The following is a 23,755-nucleotide window of genomic DNA, read 5'->3' as shown; positions in this document are numbered from 1 at the left end:
GGTATACCTATTTAATTATATGGGTTATAATTTATCTGTGTAAAAAGGTCTATTAATTATAAATAAAAACTTTTTGTACAAAACAATGAATCATCGGCGATGCTATATATTGTGAAATTGGCCATGGATTTTGTCACCTGTCACTTTACAGTTAAACCCACAAAAAAATAAAATGAAACTGACCATCTAATTTTTTTGTAATTATTTTCTAAAATTTTATAAATTTCTAGTATTTTTTTTATTAAATTACACGAAATACGGTTAAACAAAGTTTGGCGAAATGTCTGAAAACAAAGAGGTCGTGGACGAGCATGTTAGCGGAGCGGGGGACATCGAGGCCAAGCCGGAGGCCAGCCCCGAGCCGCCGAAACCTGAGGTCCCTGATGTTGAGCTGATCGTCGATGGCTTCGGATTTATGCCCAAGGCAGCGTCGGGAGCCGCCCACACCAAAGCGGAGCCGGTCGTGGAAGACGAGCATTTGCGGAGCGCTTGCGGTTCGAGCAGTAACATTGACGTCGTACGGAGGTACACTTGGAAGACGAAAAATAAAATGATGGTTCAGGTATGGTATGACAACATTGATCAATTAAAATCCACGTTATCCATGATAATGCTTAAAATGTCTAGATGGTTTTCCGCTAACGGGATGTTATTCAACGTTGACAAAACTAACATAGTACACTTTAAACTAAAAAATAATAATGATAACACTCAACTCGACATATCAATAAATAACGTCACGGTCCCACAGGTCAAGGAGACTAAGTACCTTGGGTTTATTATCGACTCAGGGCTGACCTGGACTCCCAACATAGACCAATTATGTAATAAACTGGCCTCGGCGTGCTTTGCTCTGTCTAGGCTTGCCCCGACGTTGTCTACTGACAATCTCAAAAAAGCATATTTTGCATATTTTCACTCTATCCTCATACAAGGAGTAGATTTATGGGCCACATCCGCTGATCGAGATAGACCATTTAAACTACAAAAGCGAGCATTGCGAATCATTGCTAGAAAAACGGCCGATCACCCGGCTAGGGACCTGTTTAGACACCACAAAATCTTGACGCTGCCCAGTGTATACATACTGACCGCTTGCCTATACGTTAGAGCAAATACGCACAACTACTCAGCTTACGGTGTTAGAAGCGATAGGCGTCGCGCGCTAAATCTACTTGCGCCCCCGCGGCGACGGTTGGCCAAGGCCCGAGCATCTCTCAGCGTCTTTGGGCCCAAAATATACAATAAAATTCCAACTGACATAAGAAATGCAGGCAGTGACACAATTTTCAAAAATAAATTAAAGGCGTTACTAATTAAATGTGCTTGTTACGATATAAATGAATTTGAAAACCTAAGTGATAATTTGCAGTATTAAGTAGTGGATATTTGTTGCATGCATCTTTTGTTTGTAATTTAATCGAAGCGAATTTAATTTAATTATTAATTTATAACATTATTCTATGATTATTAACTTGAACCAATAACTGGCATACTGAAATTGTATTTAATTATATCTATCGTACATTTAAGTCTAATCTTAAAGCACTTGGAAATATGACGTGTAAAAAATTGTATTATTTTTACCAATAAATAATCTGAATCTGAATCTGAATCTGGTGACATTTAATTAGCTACCTATTCAATTTAATTGTTTAGTTTATTTCTAAGACATTTATTTCAATCAACGAATCATAAATAGGAATACAATACGTAGAAAGTAGAGGTATTTACACTCATGTCTAATGCAGAAACCAGTGTCATGGCATGTCTCTTGTTTTGGTACAGCGGCTGGCTGGTAGCCCCGAGCTGCAAGATCGTGTCTAAGTTATTCATGTTTTCTTTATTTCTAAAGCGGTTGCTCATATTATAATATTTCCAGGTGATAACCTATGGCGCAACAATAACAGTTATAAAAGTTCCAGACAAAAGAGGAAATCCTGATGATATTATCGCGGGGTTCGATACATTAGAAGGTCTGTAAAACTATTTGTAAAATTATGGATACGTCAGATAATACATAATATAAAAAAATACTACATTGATGAGTAAGATTTTTATCATGCTTACGATTAAGTGTCCTAGTTTTGTACTGCCAGTTTACTTATACATAGCGAAACTTTTTATATATTTATTATTTTTTATTAATCGAAAATGTATGCATCCTTATGATTTCTAGACGTTAGTTAGATATCTATTGTTTTTAAGCAAGGTTTAGACTAGCAAGAACTTGCATACAATTTTTATTACATTGCGGTATCTGATAAACATTTTGTAACGTAAATTGCATGCAAGTTCTTGCTAGTCTTAACCTCGCTTTACATTGTTTTCAATATGGACACGAAACGCCAGCTCGTTGTAAAATTTTCAATCAAAAATTCCGACCGTGCGAGATATTTAAGAAGCTAAAACATTTAGATATATATTAATGTAAGGTTCATATCTCGGACGATTAAGCGATTTAAAAAAACAGAATTCAGTATTCAGTCATTTATTGCCTTCATAGGTACATAATAAGATCTTCAAGAATCAGGCCCAAACCTCGTCGAAAATCATCTGTTCGTGTCAAAAATATAATCAAAAGCGTTCGTGAGCGTGATGGTACAGACAGGGGAGTAAAAATTAACCTAGACTATTATACTCAGAACGTGTTGCAGGGTCATATGCTAGAAAATATCCTAAAGTTGTATGGGGATGACTATTATTGCTTTCAACAAGACAGTGCCCCGTCTCACAAAGCTAAACGTACACAAGACTGGTGTCGAACAAATTTGACAGATTTTATACCGTGGCAAGAATACCCTGCATCTTCCCCAGACTTGAATACGTTGGACTTTTATATATGAAGATACATGCTCAGCGGGATTGGGAGCACACAGGGAATGAATTTAAATTCATTCAAGCATCGGTTGGTCAAGATATGGGACGATATACCAGATGAGGTAGTGCGTGCCGCGTGCAACTCATTCTATGGTAGAATGCGTAAAGTTATACAGGTTAAAGGAGAGCGATTTAAGCTAATGAATTAATTTTGTAAATATAGAATATGCTTAAAATAAAAACAAGTTTAATATTGAAATTCGAAGGTTTGTTTAAATTTTATGCCTATTTTAAACTATCACACTTAATCTGCCCAATCCTGTATATACAATCCCAAAGTCACAAATATATGTGTACGCTCTTACACCTTAGACGGCTTACAGTTGTGCTTTTTGTGCTCACAGTTGGCGCCACTGTAGATGTAGGTCCAGAAAAACAGATCTCAAAATTCTTCTATGCTTATTATTATAAAATCCATACGTTCTAATATACATAAAGGTATTTTAACGTCTAAACGTGCCATTTTTTTAACGTCATTGACACTTTTTAAACTACAAAAAAAATTTGAGCTATATCTATTGTTTGCCATCAAAGACGGATAAAGATTTACCACAATTATGAATAAGGAGTGAAAATTCCCGATAAAAAAACTTGAAACCCCCATAACTTCTATGCATTTGATATTTTCACCTCCTTAGACCTCCATCTACACTAGCGCCCCTAGCGGCGAAATTAAACGCGGTAGCCCTCATAATGTCGTGTTCACATATTTTTGAGCCATTTGTCTGGATCGATATTTTTGCCTTCGACTGTACAGTATCAAGAAAAACCGGCCAAGTGCGAGTCGGACTCGCGCACCGAGGGTTCCGTACTTTTAGTATTTGTTGTTATAACGGCAACAGAAATATATCATGTGTGAAAATTTCAACTGTATATCTGGTGACAGACAGACGGACAGACGGACAGCGGAATCTTAGTAATAGGGTTCCGTTTTTACCCTTTGGGTACGGAACCCTAAAAATAATAATATATTTTGTTAAAAGTTGTTTTACGTACAGTCGCCATCAAATATATCGGAGCTGCCAAGGTGCTCAAAAATATCTGAACACGCACTCTAACGCCTGAATAGAGGAGTGTTCAGATATTTGTGAGTACCTTGGCCGCGCCGATATATCTGATGGCGACTGTACAATACGAGAGGATGATCTGTGTGTCTAATGCGCTTTTTGAGTGATAGTGACTTTTGGATATGCTTGAAACTTTTATTTAGAAAAAAAAATCTGTGTCTCCTGCCAACAGCAAGTCAATACGCCTAAAAATCTGATTCGTTGAATTCCAGAATACTTCCAAGAGCGGAATCCGTATTTTGGAGCGACAATAGGACGCTACGCGAACTACATTCGCGAGGCGACCTGTGTGGTACGGCCTTCGGGCAGGATGTACATGCTGTCCATGAATAGGGCTCACCATCATTACAATGGCGGCTACATCGGATTCGATAAGGTCACTAAAGAATTGTGTGATAGTTTTTTAGATTGTAAATATTGCACTGTATGTATTATATAATTGAATAATACGTGACTTTATCCGCTAGATCAAGTGTAGTTTCTTCTTAGGGATGTTCAGATTAAAAAAGTTAAAAAGATCCTGCATGTAACCATGGTAGCATCTGAAATTTGGACGTCTTGCAAAGGTTAAGCCTGTGTGTGCCCGTAAATGACAGTTCTGTCCACGGTACATGAAAGAGCCTACCGGTAGGAACGATCGTGATCGTGACAGTAGGACAGAGCCTAACGGCAGAAAGAGCCTAATATCAGGGAAAATGACCAATTTCTGTAGGCAAATCACCTGCAACTATGTTGCTGGCTTAAAGACAAATCTGTCTGTTTTATGTATATTTATCGAATGTAAGAAATGATCTCTAACAATCTAGTCGAACATGCACAAAGTAATTTGAAATTTGCTTGATTGTACGTTGATAAATAATGCAATATTTTATGTAATATGGTTTACAGGTTAATTGGCGATCTTACGTGGTCGGCAATAAGGTGATAATGAGTCACGTATCGGAACGTTTTAGCGAGGGCTACCCTGGCACAGTGATGACTCAAATCACGTACGAGGTCACTTGCGACAACTCTATCAAGATAGAAATGAGATGTACAACCAACGAGCCGACCATCATCAGTCTCAGCCATTCGCCTTATTTTAATTTAGCCGGACATGTAAGTACATACAGTGCGAGCACGAAGTCCGAAGATTCGGGGGATGAGCAAACGGACTAAAGGGAGTGGTGTGCGCCCATGCGCCTCGTCCAGGCTTCAGGCGCAGGTGTGGGACAAATGAAGTTTATTTCACTTCTGACTTCGTGCGCCAACTATACCTATCTATTTATTTTAAAAGAAATTGGCCTTTTATTATTATTATTTATATTTTTTTACCGCTATTGCACCTAGTAGGTGTATAATAATAAAAGTACTTACCTAAAAGATAAGACTGTTGTATATAACATCCATTGAACTACTTATAATAACCGCAGAGAGGCATGTTTGGTGAATTTGGCCTCATTTATTTGTATACTAGTATAAAAAATACTCTCCCGGTTGGCTTCGGTCACGGCGACTGTTTCAGCTCCGTTATACATTCACTACTATACTATATACTATTTGTGTGCTATAAATGATATCAAATATAATATGATTCCAGCATGCCGGCTGTGAAACCATGTACGACCACATATTCACGATCAACGCCGATAAGTATACTGCTGCGGACGAGGATGGCCTAGTCACCGGTAAGGCGCTTAAATGTCTTACAGTTCTTATAATATGAACAATTAAACTTTGTTGTACTGAATATGCTTGTGTCGCACAGTGCCGCACACTGGTGGAATCCCGCCTTAAATCTCAAACATTTATTTAGCGAATAGGCCACAAGGCCACTTTTACACGTCAACGTCCAGTCGTAACAGGTAAAAAATTCACCAAAAATTCACACAATATTATTTATTATGCTGCATTCACATGACAGCGCGGTAGAAATAACAAACATCTATACATCAATTTCATTGCTCCACGTAATTTAACAGAATGTTGCCAATTTATAGTCTTATTATAGTTCTTTTTCTTCCTATTATGTATTTCGTAATTCTTATTCAATTTTTACTGTTCATTTATAGTCGGGTTGTTACCCATGGACTCCCAAGTAGCAGTGACGTCAGCGACGTCATAATGACGTAATAATGACGTCATAAAGACGTCGTCGCCGTCATAATGACGTATAAATGCAATATTATACATAAATGGCTTTATAGTGATAAACGAAACTGTTTACTCTCAGAGAAGTTTGAGAAATTAATGATAATGATTGTCTACTCCTATCACTGTTATAAACTAAATAAAATGTCATGTGCTGCTGTGTGTACTGACGTATATTTCGAAGTAGAAATTGCATTTGTTTCTACATAATTTTATAAAAACCTTACGTAAATTTTCTTATTAAATATATTATTTTATTGGTGGGCCATTTTTTTATTCCATTACCCAACCGTCGATATCGATAAAAAATGTTTTTAACTCTAGCAAGATTGCGACAGTCTTTTGTTTTGCCGCGAAAATTCGGGGCTCTGCATCATGGTGTTTCATTCCATTGCTTTTCAGGAGAGAAAAAAGTGGTCGGCGGAACATCCTTTGACTTTAGAGTGCCCCGAGTACTACGCGTGCAGCTGCCCAAAATACCTAACGGTGGATACGATATGAACTTCTGCATCACGCAAGGCACGGAACAGGACCTGACCTTCCATGCCAGGTAATATCTTAAAACCTAAGTATTACCTACTCCCAGGGGCCCTGGCCAAGATGACAAACGTTTATAGAACACGCCAATCCAAACCTGAATCATGTAATGTATGGAAATAGTCACGCGACTTTTCCTACAGAAAGGACGCTTTGCACGAGGAATTTAGTACATTGGCCCGCCTGTTCGTATGTTGCTGTCAAGCTCGCAGTGTCGTTGACCGCTGGCATCATCAGCAATATAATAGGGATGACGATACATGTTGAATTTTAAAAAAAATCTAGTAAAATAGACAGCAAATGAGCAATTTATAACAATAATGTGTTTATTATTATAATATATGGAAATTCAGGATCTGAAATAAAACTATGAAAACGGATTATATCGCATATATTGCGTTTTCATAGTTTTACAAGAAGACAATTAAATATTGCAGGATCTAAAAGTCATAATTTCAAGTTTTTTAACTTCCAAAAAGGAATTATGTAAGGGTACCGTTTGATTTCTTACATTGTATCCGATAAAAGATTGTATGGCCACTATATGCATAAACGCAATATTTCACCGATAAAATCACAATTTTATTTATTTTTCCCCTCACTAGCTTGGAAAGCCGTCTTTTATCCTTTAAAACAAGCGGGGAAAAACGCATTTTATCCACTAGTGGGGAAAGTAATTTGACCTTGGATGGAGCATGTTTAAGTAGCTTTTGACAGATAACAAAACGTACAACGCTGCTGCTTGCTGGCAGAACGATGAATTCTTAGTGTTTCTGTTTTGAAAGTTTCATCTGATATCTTATGTATTTGTATGTTTGGTGTATTTGTATATTGTATGTTTTTATATGAATATTATATATACAGATATATGTATGTATGTCTATGCCTATGCATTATATAACTATACTTGTATATATGTAATCACTATGTTGCACCGCCTACAAATTCTCTGCTTTGCCCGAAGGTTGACTGGTAGAGAATGCCTCATAGCATTAAGTCCGCCTTTTGTACGATTGTATTTTCTTTTGTGCAATAAAGATTAAATAAATAAATAAGTAATAATGGTTCGTTCGATATTAATTACCATTAAATAAATGGTTTGAGAATTTAATAAAGAATACCAAATTTAGCTTTATTTAATGATTTTAAGTCATAAACCTTAAATTCCATAAGAAACATTTGTTTTTTTAAATTATGTTGAATGTAATTCTGGAGTCGCAGGCGTGAATAGGCTACGGAGACTGCTTAACATTAGGCGGGCCGTATGCTTGTTTGCCACCGACGTAGTATTAAAAAAAAAAAGAAATTCTGAACGCACATGTTGAGTCGATGCAATTTCAAAACGCATTGTCAGAAATGTCAACATTGTCAACAAAATTTCTCACCGACTCCGGCACGTAAAAATACACAACTTCCAGTTTTCTGTTATAATATCGTATTATCGTAAAATAATGAGTGATCCAGTGATGAAGATGATCTAACGCCTGTGGATGTTGCACTTTCCTCGCTATAGTGAGGAGAAAAGTTTTGTGTTACACACGTGTGCAAATGTATTTTACTTCTCGTGTGTTGAAACACTCGCTACGCTCAGGATTTTATTTTAGAACCACTCGCTTTGCTCGTGGTTCAACTATAGAATCCTTTAGCTTGCTCGTCGTTGCAATTCCACACTCGCGGGTAAAATACAACTTTGCACCCTTGTATAACAAATAACTATTCCATACATTCAAGATGGGCTCTCAGTGACCGTGACGTCACGTTCACTTATCGTTTTGTTAGGAGCGTTTCGCGAGTGAAGTACGACTGTCGGACTTTGACTATCATTTCTGACTTTTCAGTGGGACCCATATAGGCATTTGATCCTAAAAACAGACCTGATCGATTGATATAGGTTATATGTTTTCGCGGGCTAGGTTTCCGCAACTCGACGTCATATATTGCGCCTATTTTGCGTGATGGGTTGCCGACACTACTCTTGCCAACCCAACTCTTCCAAGAAGCCTAGCAGACCCTTGATGTTGCTGACGACTTCTGGGAGAGACCCAGGCGAACCGACGTATTGTGCCCGGTATTCTGCCACCCCTGGACATTCGAGGATGACGTGGGCGGCCTCTTCTGCCTCCATGCATGCCCTGCAAAGGGGGCTATTTGTAACACGCATGGTTAGTAAGTGCTTGTTTAGTGGGGCGTGGCCAGTTATGGCTCCAGTTAGTAGCCGGAGCTGTGGCCTCTTCAGCAGTCGCAGCCTCCGTGACAGACCTGGGTTGATCGTCGGGAGGGCTTCCTTCGCCTGTCTGCAGGGACCTAGGTTAGTCCAATACTGTTGGTGTTTTACCTTGGTGTTGTGTCGCAGCACGTTCCGGAGCCAGGCATATGGCAGAGGTAGGATTGGCTCGTTACCTCGCGAGTTGCTGTGTCCTTTAATCCACTGCAGAGTTACGCTATTGGTGGTACATACCTCTGACAGAGCTTTGTGGCATTCGTAGATTAGCCCTGAGGTCAAAGTATAACTTTGCAGGGCTTGTAATACCGACCGACTATCGGAGAGTATGCGGATGGGGTAGTCCAGTACTTTCCTTGAGACGATTGCGTGTGCTGCCATTATGATGCCCATACATTCTGCCTGGAAGACTGTGTTATGTGCACAGAGTGGTGTCGAGATGTGTATGTTTAGGTCCTCTGAGAATGCCTCAGCGCCAGTGCCTGACCTTGTCTTTGTTTAGTGTAGTGATCAGGTCGTTCACCACTAGGTAGAAGTGGTGATAGGACTCCCCCTTGGGGGCATCCCTTTGCCACTAGTGCCTGTTGTGTCTCACCTGTCCCGAGTTTGATGACTCTCTGGCTCAACATGTTGTTTATCCATTTGGTCATAACTGCATTCGCTCCGTGCCTTACCAGTGCTGCTGTTATGCTACTGAACCTGGTCCTGTCGAAAGCTCCCTCTATATCAATGAAGGTTCCTAAGCACATGGACCTGCTTTTGATCGCCACCTCGATTTTGCTTACCACTGCATAAAGTGCCGACTCTGTAGATTTGCCAGGGCTGTAGGCATGTTGGTTGGGATGTAGGGGCACATTACTCAGCACCCTCTCCCTCAGATACCTGTCGCAGAACCTCTCCAAGGTTTTCAGCATGAAGGAGGTCAGGCTGATAGGCCTAAAGGATTTAGGATCCGAGTAGTCGCTTTTACCTGGTTCCGGTATGAAGATCACTTTGACCTCTCTCCATCGTTTCGGCACGTATCTGTGAGCCAGGCAGGCGCGCAGAACGGTGGTCAGCTTCAGGGTGAGATGTTTCCCGCCCCATTTAAGTAGCGCAGGGTAGATCCCGTCCATTCCTGAAGACTTGAAGGAGTCAAAGCTGTTTATGGCCCACTGCGTGCGCTGCAGGCAGATTACCTCGTGTGTCTGTAGCTACTCGTCCTCTGTCGGAGTAGTCTCCTCTTCCTCCAGACTCACTGGTTGCGATATTACGCAGTCCGGGAAGTGTGTTTGCACCTGGACCCGCTCCGCTTCCTCCGGTGAGTTGGTGAGAGAGTTGTCTGGCTTACGCAGGGATCCTAAGGTAATAGTCGAGTTGGTGGAGAGGACCTTCCTTACCCTGTTAGCTTGCATGGTGGTCTCAATGTCAGTACAGAACTTGCGCCATGAGTTTATGCTTCTGTACCTGAGACGAGGAATTTAGTACATTGTCCCGCCTGTTCGTATGTTGCTGTCAAGCTCGCAGTGTCGTTGACCGCTGGCATCATCAGCAATATAATAGGGATGATGACACATGTTGAATTTTTAACAAAATCTAGTAAAATAGACAGCAAATGAGCAATTTATAACAATAATGTGTATATTATTATAATATATGGAAGTGATTAAAAAATACAGGATCTGAAATAAAACTATGAAAACGGATTACATCGCATATATCGCGTTTTTATAGTTTTACAAGAAGAAAATATTGCAGGATCTCAAAGTTTCAAAATTTAAAGTTTTTTAACTTCCAAAAAGGAATAATGTAAGGGTACCGTTTGATTCCTTACATTGTATCCGATTAAAGATTGTATGGTGGTATATGCATAAACGCTCTATTTCACCGACAAAATCACAATTTTACTTATTCTCCATACATTCAAGATGGGCTCTCAGTGACCGTGACGTCACATTCACTTATCGTTTTGTTAGGAGCGTTTCGCGAGTGAAGTACGATTGTCGGACTTTGAGTCTTTGACTATCATTTCTGACTTTTGTATTGCTTTAATGCAGTGGGACCCATATAGGCATTTGATCCCAAAAACAAACTTGATCGATTGATACCATTAATAAAAAAAAGTCATCTAGCCAAATGGAATAGGCGGGGCAATGTATTACATAATTCCTCGTGCGAAGCGTCTTTTCATTAGCGTCTATTATACCGAAACATTTTTTAATTTCGTTTGGCGTTTGTCGATGTATGATTGTGAAACGCGCTTGGATTTGCTCCGGCGTCGGGACAAGTGTGCCCGTAGTTACCTTTCCGATGGGTATAATTAGTAAGGCATAAGGATCCGACACCTTTCACCGTGCCCGCACTTTTTTTCTACTTAGGACCACCCCACACTACCGTCTCCCGAACGTCGGCGTCGTCAACTTTATGGCTGCTGCTCGACGCAACGTTGGCGCAACTGTGTGCCTAGTTATAAGGTGACAATCGCTTGCGCTACGATAACGGAACGTTTTGTGTCTCTCTTTCACTCTTCCATATTAGTGCGACAGTCACAGTTGCATTTCGTTCGCTACGGAGCTTAAACGATTGGCATGTTGGCTACGCACCCTTCACAGCGACGCCATTTTCCATAGCGCGGTCTAGACGCCGACGCTCAAACGACGCTAGTGTGGGGTGGCCCATACCGAGAAAAGCGGTCACGAGAAAGGGCGTCTATTCTTCGAGCAATGCCGGGAAGGGAGACGGCATTCGTATTCGTAGGTACTATTTCCCCTCTGCCGAAGACCACTGTGCCCTGTGGCGGTGCGTGTGGTGACTTGTCCGTACACAAAAAGAGATCGAGGTGTGCAAGATTTGTCTATGACGTGTGTCATTTTCTATGTATTTGTGTCGTTATTATAGATTGGATTTTGTATGTAGTGAGTGAGAAGTGCGCCTGTGTGCACGTTTCCCCCCGCAAAAAATTGGCATGATTTGTACGGTAAGATATCACTTGGGCTCCTCCCTTCCGAAGTGTCGGAAGCCGGTGTTGCTCGAAGCGTCTATGCCATACCTGTATTCACCGAGTATTTTTTTAAAACCATACTAATATTATAAATTCGAAAGTATGTCTGTCTATCTGTCTGTCTGTTACCTCTTCACGCTTAAACCGATGAACCGATTTAGTTGAAATTTGGTATAGAGATAGTTTGAGTCCAGGGGAAAGACATAGGGTAGTTTTTATCCCAGAAGTCATCCTTTAAGGTGGTTCGATTTTCATACAAAATCCAATCGGCTTTAATTAAGGCACTACACACTATTACTACACAAATATTTGCTCATTTATCTACTTTCGAATATTCGTTAGCGCTAAATTAATAGAAAAACTTTGTTTCATACAGAAATCATACATAAATCAACGTAATCTTTTCATCAATTTTACGTATGTGTGTGTCACAAATGTCGTGTACAAATACGTTGCGTGCGGCGTTGCCGCTCTATGACGTTGGCGACGTTGCCTGGCCGACCTGGCAGGATTTGCAGTGCCGTCATGTTTAGTGCATTTTTTGTTGACAGTGTTGACACTGACACATAGGGTCATGTTTATTGTGACTTATCAATTTGTTTGTGTAAATTGAAAATGATAGCAACGTCTAAATCAAGTTACAAAAATAATTGGTATTCTGGTCCGCGAAAATCCAGGAAAATTCAGACTCAATTGAAGCGGAATTCATGATGGTGTAGTTTCGTAAGGTACAGTTTTACTCCTTCATTGTACATTGTAATTTTCTCGTGCCATTCTTTTTAGAAAATAATTCTCACTTCTTCCGTAATGGTACGATAATAAGCAGTGAACAATACCTATATAATGTAATTATTACTGTTTTGGTTGCCGAATAGTCAATGTGTCACTAACTCTAGGTTTTTTTTAGGTATTGTGCAAAATGAAGAGGCATTCTTGGAAATAAATTGTTTTCCTTCATTAGCCAGAAAAAATCAGGACATACTCACTGCAATAAAATAGAAACTTTCCTGGGGTTGAAAATGATGGAATTTTGTATATGAATGAAAAACACAATTATTACTACCAGGTAAGTAAGTGATAACTTTATTAGAATCCATATTGTTGCATCATATTTCTTCCTATAACATTAGCGATATTGTGCTATCATGATATTATTTTTCTTTCAGGTACAGGGACAACTACGGATAACAAATATGAAAAAAATGTTATTTCATTTGTTGTGTGAATCCATCTACACCAACAAGACATCCACTGCTGGACATAGGCCTCCCCCAGGGATCTCCACAACGACCGGTCTTGCAAGACCGGCCAAAATATCAAGAAATTAATAATATGAATAAACATGATAAATATCCCGTTTTCTATAATAGTTATAATTAGAAGGCCATGCAATGTTGTTACTCACTGTACTTGAATCCAAAAAAAATAAAAATATAAAAAAAAATAATTTTATTTTACAATTACTACTTTATTATTAGTACATTATTGTACAACGTTTTACAGTACATAATTATGGCCCTTTACATTTTCGACATATGCACGTATATGCACCATATGTACTAAAAAGTATTTTACAGTACATATGGTGCAACTTTCTCGCCCTAGTGCGTAAAGAGCACTTTTCGTGCATATTTCGAATGTTTAAAGGGAGAATATAATATCACTGAAATATATTTTGGTTATATCGGAATCAAACAAGAATTCGAAGAAGAAAAAGTATAAGAAAGATGATAACACAAAAAGAAAAAAAGTACCCCTGTCGTACCAGTCTCGAACCCGAATCCTCTTGCACGTATTTCCACGAACATACCGCAACGCCATTGCAGCATACTCACACTGCATGAAATTGTCTACTACAAGCATTACGGAAACACTGTTTGCATGTGTGAGTAATAGTAGGAAATAGCATGACAGAAACACTCTTGTCGACATTAAAGGTGGTTTTTGCACAATAAGGTATTCAATGTTTATTATAATAGTTCAATATTTATGTAAAGAGTGCGCTAAACATACTTTTAAGTATACAGATACCAACACTATTCCACAAAAAAATAAAACCTGAAAATCTAGCGGGTTTAAGCTTTGGGTAACCTAGTCGAACCACCTTAAGGGGGTGGAAGATTGTATGGGGAATCGATAAAAAGCAGATTGGATAAAAAATAAGCTACCCAAATTACTATACCACGCAGACGAAGTTGCGGGCAAAAGCTTTAGAATATTACCTTCATGTTTATTATTATTATTTTCAGAGCTCTCCATCCATTGACGGGTAGAGTGCTGGAGGTATACAGTAACAAGCCCGGCATGCAGTTTTATACTGGGAACTTGCTTCCCGATCCTGATAAAATTGTAGAGGTCAGTATAATTTATTAGGCACAGAGCATTGAGACGTAATTAAGGTTTTTAAAGGGTCGGCAACGCGCATGTAATATCTCTGGTGTTGCAGGCGTCTATAGGCTACGGTGACTACTTACCATCAGGCGGGCCGTATGCATGTTTGCCACCGTCGTGGTATTAAAAAAAAACCGGCCCTAAGAAAGGCGCCTAAGAAATACGACAGAATTGGCCAGCAGCATCATTACATCCCAAGTATTCGGGCAGACACTGTTTTGCATCTGACCTTCCAAACCAAAGGAGAAACTAGGCCTTATACTCGTAAGGATAAGTTCGTTTTCCTCACGATGTTTTCCTACACCGATAAACGACTGGTTTGTGATATCAAATTAAATTTCGTACAAAAGTTCGTAATTGTTTTTAACTGAAATGTGATACAAGGATGGGCCTAAACCACAACCACAACCACTTAATGTAGGTGAAGATTAGGAGATTTTGGGTTGTAACATGTACTAACATACCCTATTTATATAGTGCAGTACAATCAGTATATCATACCCGTTGCATATATTCGTACTAGGAGGAATATTAAAAATTTTAGTTTTCGATTCTTAAAATTGTCGATAAAAGCAGAAATAAACTTGTTTTTATTTTTATTTTTATTTATTAAACAATTTGTCATCTGTAGCCACTGACGGGTGAAGGAGAGGAGGAGAGCGAGGGAGAAGGCGAGCATGGTGAAGAAAGCGAGTCTGAGGATGAACAAGGAAGTAATGCAGATTCTATAGAACAGAAACAGGTGACTGGCCATAATACGTATTGTTTTATAGGCAGGTTTTTTTTCTTAAATTTTGGTATTTTTTAGGGTTCCGTACCCAAAGGGTGAAAACGGGACCCTATTACTAAGACTCCGCTGTCCGTCTGTCCGTCCGTCTGTACATCTGTCCGTCTGTCACCAGGCTGTATCTCATGAATCGTGATAGCTAGACAGTTGAAATTTTCACAGATGATGTATTTCTGTTTTTTTTTTACATGCCCATTGTGCAGGTTTGTAATGCAACAATATCAATAACTAGCATTTGACACATTATTTGTCAATGAGCAACACCCTTAACTGGCCATTGGTAAACCTTATCTCGTTGCAGTAAGGTATACAAATGGTCTGTTAACAGTGTTTACGAATTTTACGATGGTAACTAGCAATTGTTTAATGTCACTAAAACGACGAAGCAGCTTGTGTAGAATTACCAGTCAAATAGAATTGTTAAGAAAACTAAACAAGTAATATTTTTTTTAAATATTTATCGGATTAAAGAATAAATACTCAAGATGAGTTCAAAATAAATAAAAACTGTTGGGGTGTCTCAGGTTTTCATAGTGGCTCAAGTAACACCGTGTATATATTTATATATTTCGGGGATCCCGGAAATGGCTCTAACGATTTCGATGAAATTTGCTATATGGGGGTTTTCGGGGGCGAAAAATCGATTTGCCTAGGTCTTATCTCTGGGAATACGCGCATTTTGAGATTTTATATGTTTTCCGAGCAAAGCTCGGTCTCCCAGATATTTATCAATTAATAATGCAGAAATCCAAGATGGAGGGCGATTTCTTGAATTTGACCTCAATTTCTTTCTTTCAGGTCCTTTTGGATCCTCAGATATCGATTTTCCTCTTGATCAGAGCTAAAATGCTGGAATCCACGATAGCGAGTTTTTTTAACTTATTTTTTATCTATATTGTCCATGATTTCAGGTCTAATTTACAGTTATTTATCTGACATAATTTTTGTGACACCGAACTTAAAATCGCAGGAGACGTATAAGATGAACGATACAATACAATGTATTAATTCGTTCGGAGACTTTATTGCCTTTAAATAAATACGTGCGATAAACGAACATGGTCAACCATAAAGTATTTAGCCCATTATACACTTTACAATAAAATAATAAGTTATCATACAAAAATATTGCATATAAAACATTCTATATTGCATGAAACCGTCTACTACGAGACAGTTTTGATTGTCATGTATTTTCAATAAATGACAGTGTTACGGCCAATCAGAGATACTACTTTTATAATAGACCAATAGTATTTCGGGTCGGTGAAATTGACCAATCATATAAATCTTGGTCAAAGACCCATACAGACATAATGTCAGAAGTGATGATGCAACACCTAACATTACCCAGCCAGTGTTGGGTAAACCTAGATGTGTGCGGGTAAACGCCGAATACAGATTAATGTTGTTTACATTTTCGGACTTTATCCAAAAGGCTCGGGTTATACGGGTTAATTAACCTTCTAACATTACCCGTAAGCCGTAAGTCCCGTAACATATATTATATTATATGTATTCGAATTCCGTCTGACTGACGTAGATCCTAGGTGCTGTGATATTATTTTGTTTCCTGTCTCGAATATTGCATAGTCATAGCCGTACGCGGCGCTACCGTGTATGGATAATTTCCGTACATCCTTTAACATGAATACACCTAAAATACTTTAATTATGTTCTGATTCTACTTTTTAACCGACCAAAAAGGAGGTTATCAATTCGTCCGTATCGTTTTTTGTATGTATGTTAACTCATATCTCCGTCATTGGTGAACCGATTTGGAAAATTGTTTATTTGTTTGAATGTGTACAGTCCCAAGTTGGTCCCGTTTTTGTCAAAACCCAGTTCTGATGATGGGATCCATGAGGAAACCAGGGAATCCTCGAATCTTATAGGCATACATATAGTGATTATTGTATTTTCATTAATAAATCAAGTATTTACGTTCAGAAAAAGTGACATTTAATGAAGTGGAACTGCTGATGATGATCAAAATGAAACTCTTTAACGATGCATAGTTCGCTATAGCGATTTGACCTCTTCGTTAAGTTTACTAACCCAGTAAGATTTGTAAAGAACATTTTTATGAAGGTTTAGTCTGATGATGGATTCCATGAGGGATTGAGGGAACTCCTAAAATATTATTTAAGCATGCATACAGCGATTTTTATATTTTCATCAATTAACAATTAAATAGTGCGATTTGACAGTGGACATGAAAAAATTTGAACTAAAAAGTAGAAAAAAAAAATCTAAAAAAAAGAAAAACCGACTTCAAAAAGGATAAAATAAAATAATAATATTCCTTTTCTATACGCTAGCAACTGATACGTTTAAATTCGGTGCCAAGCCAATAAGTGATATGTATATGAATGCCTAATATTTGAGGAGTTTCAATACTCATTATATACTGGTTCTTTCTTTCTTATCAAACTACACCAGGGTTGGCATTCGATTTGACGGTGTTGATGCTTTAAAAATTTGGCTTGGCACCGATTTCAATTTTGCTAGCGCATTGAAAAGGAATAATATTATTTTATTTTATCCTTTTTGAAGTCGGTTTTTCTTTTTTTTAAGTTTTTATTGCCTACAAAAGCGGTCAGACAAATCCAATTTTACGTAGAGAAATTATAATAGCACCTTACCTACGGTGACACTGACAAGTTTCATGCGCTTTGTTTAGCGCCATACTACAACTACAATGACGACACTCCCGGCGTTGTATGGGGGTTGTCAGTCGATAAAGATGTTTTATATTTTGCAGGGCAAGGTGGGTTATGGCTACGTGCCCCTTATGGGCAAACAAGGCACTATGTACAAGAAGCATGGCCTGTTTTGCCTCATGCCACAGAATTTACCCGACGCAGCCAATCATGTAAGATATGTTATAACTTATACTTAAATGTTTTCGATAATAGGTATAATTTTCGCGGGGCACTATGTACAGTAGCGATCAAAAGTATTTAACAACGGCAAAAACTTTGATATTGTATGCGTCATATTAGTTTTCATCACACTTGCTCGAAAAAGATCTTTTTCATGCAGGTGTACTAAAGGACAAAGGCCTATAATTGTTCCCGCGGAAGTTATGGATTGTGAAATAGTTATTTGTGAAACAAGAGAGGAAAGTTGGTTTTTCTTGTGTTTATTTTGAGTCCCGAGAAAGGGAAAGATTTTAAGTTAGAATCTTGAGCGTAGCGAGAGACTCAAAAACACGAGATGTAAAATAACTTTGCTCTCGTGTTGCACACATAATTTTTCACCTCAGTAGTAAGAACATATTAAAGGTTTAAATGTTTTTCGAATTACACAGAATAATACAGAGAAACAAAACAAAAAAAAACAAAAAAAAAGAGTTTGTAATAAAAGTATGAAGTGGCAGTTCATGGCCTTCACTAAATTAATAAAATAAATTAATTAAAAATTAAAAACACGACTGCGGAATTTTAAGCGAACTGAAAAGCTAAAAATAATTTTGATGTTAGTTACATAACTTTATGAATTTAAATTGGAATATAAATGTACACTTACGGTCATTTACAGTAAATACAAAGGTTTATGCACATTTATGATGTGACTGTACCTGTGTAATTTATTTCTTTTGCAGTCGGGGGACCTTGATGTAGTGCATTTTCCCATTCAAAAGGTCCCCCGACTGCAATATAATAAAAAACACAGGTACAGTCACATCATAAATGTGCATAAACCTTTGTATTTACTGTAAATGACCGTAAGTGTACATTTATATTCCAATTTAAATTCATAAAGTTATGTAACTAACATCAAAATCATTTTTAGCTTTTCAGTTCGCTTAAAATTCCGCAGTCGTGTTTTTAATTTTTAATTGATTTATTTTATTTTATTCATTTTAGTGACAAAACGAACTAAAACTATGATTTATAAAGAAATCCAGGCAATTTTTAAATGTAGATATTATATTTGACCTTTTAATTAGCTCAACGTTCCGGAATTAAAATACGGTCATCTTTTCTTTGGGCAATATGTTCACGGTTTGGGACATTTCACATCTTTATATTTACATAGGTACAGCTTTTAAGAAGTAGTACTTAGTAGCTTTCAATGTTTGAGGCTCAAGAGACTCATAAAGTCTAATAAATTCAATTATTACTTAAAAAAGATTTTAATTAAATTATCTTTGACGCGCCTTTGGTACGACCCACGCATGGCCTTCGGCAAAATAGCAGGTCGATAGAGTAAGACAAAGATAAGTCTGCAGCGATTTTGATTGTCCAGACTGTGCAAGTATTATTTTAAATGGGAAATTTCCATGAAATTATAACGTATAATTAACACTTGCACACTTGCACAAGCCGGCCCAAGACGTCCAAGAGAGACGCGCTTCTATGAAAAGCCTAAAGCAAAGCTGCAGGAGGTTAGTGCTGAAACACAAAACCATTGTACAAGTATCGAAATGCGTAGGACTTAAGGCCGAAGGCCGAGCTCCACGAGGTCCCACAGCTCGGTCTTTAAGCGCGCCTTCGTTATTAATTTAGATACTAGGGGAAATTGCAGGAAGCGCGTACCTGTTGGACACTCCGGGCCTTCGGCCCTAGGTGGAGTGCGGCCTACGGCCCTCGCATTTATCTATAGACACTTGTAACATTGTTCTGCGTTTGAATACTAAGAGTGCGCTACTCTCGAACGCTTCGGGCCTGCGGCCTTCGCATTTAGATACTTGTACTATTGTTCTATGTCTGAATACTAAAGAAACGCGCGTCTTTCTCGGACTCTTCGGGCCTTCGGCTATATGTGCGTAGGATAAATTACAGGAAGCTCGCACAGTCAAGTGGGTTAAATGGAGACAGGTGGGATAACATTACTAACTTACTTACTACTTGCTTGGTCGGCGCGATGACCCAAAATGGGTCTTGGCCTCCGACACAAGAGCAAGCTATCACTGACGCCGAGCTATAACATTATTAGAGAAAGAAAAAATGTCCCAATTATAGTCTACTTTTACATTCTTTGAGACCTCAACTCCTTACCCCACTTGACGGTACCTGTCGGACGCTCCAGGCTTTCAGCTCTACGTGGAGCTCGGCTTTCGCATTTAGACAAATTTACTATTGTTGTGTTTGAGCACTACACTTGGTCTTCGGCCTTTGCAATTAAGATACTAGGGCGAAGTTGCGGAAAACGCGCACTCCGGGTCTCCGGCCCTACGTGACATTTAGACATTTGTACCTGCTATCGTTCTGTGTCTGAACACCAAATTATTAAAGGCGCTCCTCTCGGTCGCTTCAGGCCTTCTTTTATTAAGTCCTTAGATTAATACGTGATTAATACACACAGTCGACTTCATGTCGCGAGCTTTCTACATGTTAAATCAACATACTCTCTCTCTCTCTCTTTCTCTCCTGACTGATTTCGGCCACAGCGACTGCAAATTATGTCTAGGAGCGGGGACTGAGCTGGTCCGCCCGCTCGTGCGCCCTCATGTGACTGCAGTATCCAATTTTCGTCTGCAGTGCTCGTCCACACCGAGGTTTACAATCATGAAAATTCGTATAGGACTAAAGCTAATATGAAATGGAGTTAGTAGGTACCTACCTATGCACGAGTTCAAACGAAATCTATTTTTTTCCCTTTACAACCAGGTTAAATCAGTAGACAAGTACAAATTTATAAGCAATACGAATATCATCGTATAAATCGAAGTTCACACAAATTTTAGATTTCAAATATTTCAATAGCGCGATTTTAAAATGTTTGTTTAGTTTCAAAATTTACACTATACCATAATATTTTTGTGTACTACGTACATTTTTATGATCAGCGGTAAAATTATTTTATTTAAGACGTCACTAAAAAATAATATAGAAGGATTTAATTTCTTAACATATTTCAAAAATCCTTATTCTACTGAAGTAAGAATCAACTGCATATGTTGCATATATATTTTGAATCGTCTCTCAAAGTTCTTCATTTTGATACCCCACTCGATAAGTTTGCAAGTTTTTTTTTCCAAATGTCGCGCGTTATTGTGTATTACGTCCGCCATGTTGTTTTTATAATGACGTCACATAGCCTATGTCACCCGGGATGACATAAGGATTCCAATGATATATCATCACGGATTTAGATTTTAATAAACCGGATGGAGTACACGGGCCAAAAAGTGTGTCCACATGAGAAGTCAAAGTGGGCGGTTGCATCTCTTTCTAATTAGGGTGACCATAAGTCATATGTACCTATGTGGGATATTAGGATAAGTTGGAATGTACAGTTTGGCCAAGATCTTTTTTCATTCATGCATAGGACGTCAGAGAGAATGGATATAGTTTTTTTCTCCTCTGTAAAACGCTTCTCAAAACCTTACTTAATTTAGTCGTTATAAAAGCTGTTACTGATGACAGACAGACAGACGGACAGCGGAGTCTTAGTGATAGGGTCCCGTTTTTACCCTTTGGGTACGGAACCCTAAAAATGGTCACTTTTTTTCATTTGTAGTCTGCCTCTTTCGCACTCATGGTATGTTCATATACGTAATGGCTTCTCTTTTGCACACTTCAGCTATTCTTTAAGCGTCATCGTAGTTAATTGCACCATTTTTTTTTAATTTGCCGCCTTCGTGTACTGACGGAAATGTGTGCTCAACTTATATAGAATATTATGTATAAATGTGTCTGTAATATTTAAGGATTTTGGATTTAAATTTTGGCAATTATATAGCTCTCATTACGTGCACAAATAAATCATTTATCTATCTATCTATCAACCAAATAATTAAACATGCCGAAATAAAGATATACTTATTTAGGTAAACTTATTTTTACATTAAGTAAGTACGTAGGTAATAAGAACTCTGTAAGGCCGATTCACATCGTGCCGACATCATAGTCACCCTAATGAGTTTGAAAATGTTTTCTTGTATTTTTATCGTAAACTTTAATAGTTGAGGCTTACCTGTGAAAAGATATACCACAATCAACAAAACTTTCACTTCTGCAACCTTTCACACAATATCTTTTACCCATTTTATACTTTATTTCGCAAATAAATCTTGAGCGCCGCCATTCATGTATTTTAAAAATTTCTTTATCAAGTTGGGGATACCAATTAATATTCAAAGTTACTACAATGTCTACCATATTAAAATTAATGTATTTTTTGTTGTACACATGCTTGGTTAAATCAGTTAATAATATTGACATTATAACTATTTACAAATTACGTAAAAGATATCAGAACCGCACTCTGAATATAGCACTTAAATAGTAATATAAGAAGGTATTTAATTTTAGTAGTTATTGATATAAATACTACCAAAATGGTATTTTTTTAACATTGGCAACATGTGCGAGTGGGACACCGAGACCCACTTTTGCTATCTCATGTGGACCGTTTTCTCTAGTCTGGTACGAACACCTTTCTGGCTCGGTGATAAGGTTCAATTTAGTATGGCAAAAAAAGTGACAGCTCGCTCCTGTTTAGGGTATAACTTCATGTATATCATACATCTAAATCGGTTAAGGCATTCAGAAGTTATGATGGAATAAAAAACTCACATACATACAAACATGAACGCTGAAAACAATACACTCCTTTTTTGGGCAGTCGTGTTAAAAGCTACTTTGTTTCACTCCCTGGAGTCCTCACTCCAGGGAGAGACGAAAGTAGGCTTGTTCGAGCTGCTGAGGTGAAAAAAAACAGTTATTAATCGCTATATAGTTATTCGCTCGCTCGCTATACATCTAAGAAAATATGTTTGATACTGTAAAATGTACAGTTCCGTCTACTTTCGCTGTTAAACTTGGGGCACGTCAACACCTCTTTACCTTATACACTGCGATTATCTGTCACTCCGTGGCGTGGTTAAGGCGAAGAACCTAGGCAGCGGTGTGGCACGGCTGCACCGTGTGGTACGCCGGTGTCGCGGCGTAAAATTTCGTATCACGGTTTAGGTAATCCGCCTAGACCGAACACACGACGCCGCGGCACCGCCGTACCGCGCGGTGCAGCGACCAACCACTACTTTACATTAAGTAAGGGTTCGTCGCCTTAGTTTACCTCATCTTCACCTTTTAAATGGAAACTTAGGCTCTTTGTTCGTATTATAAGATTTCTAAAGTTCTAAAGTATGTTTATATTTTTTTCAGTCACACTTCCCCAGTCCTGTTCTGAATCCAGGTGAAGTGTATGTGCACCGAATACAATATAAATTTGGTTTATTACTAGGTAAATATGTTTAGCAAAACTGCAGTCTTAATCATTTAAATAAACAGTGTAAAAGTTGATGTGATATATTGTGTTTTATTTTTCCGAGCCTCTCTAGAATAAGGAAACTGTCACACATAAAGGCGGGATTCCACCAGTGTGCGGCACAGTGCGGCACAAGGCAAGGATGTCTTCTTCCATTCAGTACAAAGATAAAAAATGCTTGTGCTGCACAGTGCTGCACACTGGTGGAATCCCGCCTTAACATTAAGCTATATATAACACGAACAGTCAAGTAAATCATCATCATCATGTCAGCCGATAGACGTCCACTGCTGGACACCAAGGCTCGCCACTCTGACCGATCCTGTGCCGCTCGCATCCACCGAATTCCCGTGACCTTCACCAGGTCGTCGCTCCATCTCGTTGGAGGCCTACCGGCAGTTCGTCTTCCGGTACGCGGACGCCACTCCAGAACCTTCCGGCCCCACCGCCCATCAGTTCTGCGAGCAATGTGCCCCGCCCACTGCCACTTAAGGTTTGCAATTCTGCGAGATATGTCGGTGACCCTAGTTCTACTGCGG

General features: G+C 38.6%; 1 protein-coding gene across 2 annotated transcripts; it reads left to right on the top strand.

Annotated features, from left to right (window-relative positions):
- The first annotated feature begins 154 nt into the window (after positions 1–154).
- LOC134755023 (galactose mutarotase-like) lies at positions 155–23,261 on the top strand. 2 transcript variants are annotated; one of them, XM_063691500.1, is made up of 10 exons: positions 155–562; positions 1,883–1,976; positions 4,160–4,323; positions 4,836–5,045; positions 5,527–5,614; positions 6,480–6,627; positions 14,065–14,170; positions 14,838–14,948; positions 17,758–17,868; positions 23,114–23,261. In XM_063691500.1, exons 1-10 carry the CDS (start codon positions 281–283, stop codon positions 23,204–23,206), a joined length of 1,407 nt encoding a protein of 468 aa, XP_063547570.1. In that variant the 5' UTR covers positions 155–280; the 3' UTR covers positions 23,207–23,261. The 2 variants fall into 2 exon arrangements, with proteins under 2 accessions (XP_063547570.1, XP_063547571.1); XM_063691501.1 differs by lacking the exon at positions 14,838–14,948.
- The last annotated feature ends 494 nt before the right edge of the window (positions 23,262–23,755 follow it).

This window comes from Cydia strobilella, chromosome Z (genome assembly GCF_947568885.1).
Source record: "Cydia strobilella chromosome Z, ilCydStro3.1, whole genome shotgun sequence".
Classification (NCBI taxonomy): domain Eukaryota; kingdom Metazoa; phylum Arthropoda; class Insecta; order Lepidoptera; family Tortricidae; genus Cydia; species Cydia strobilella.
This window is presented reverse-complemented; position numbering and strand designations above follow the sequence as displayed.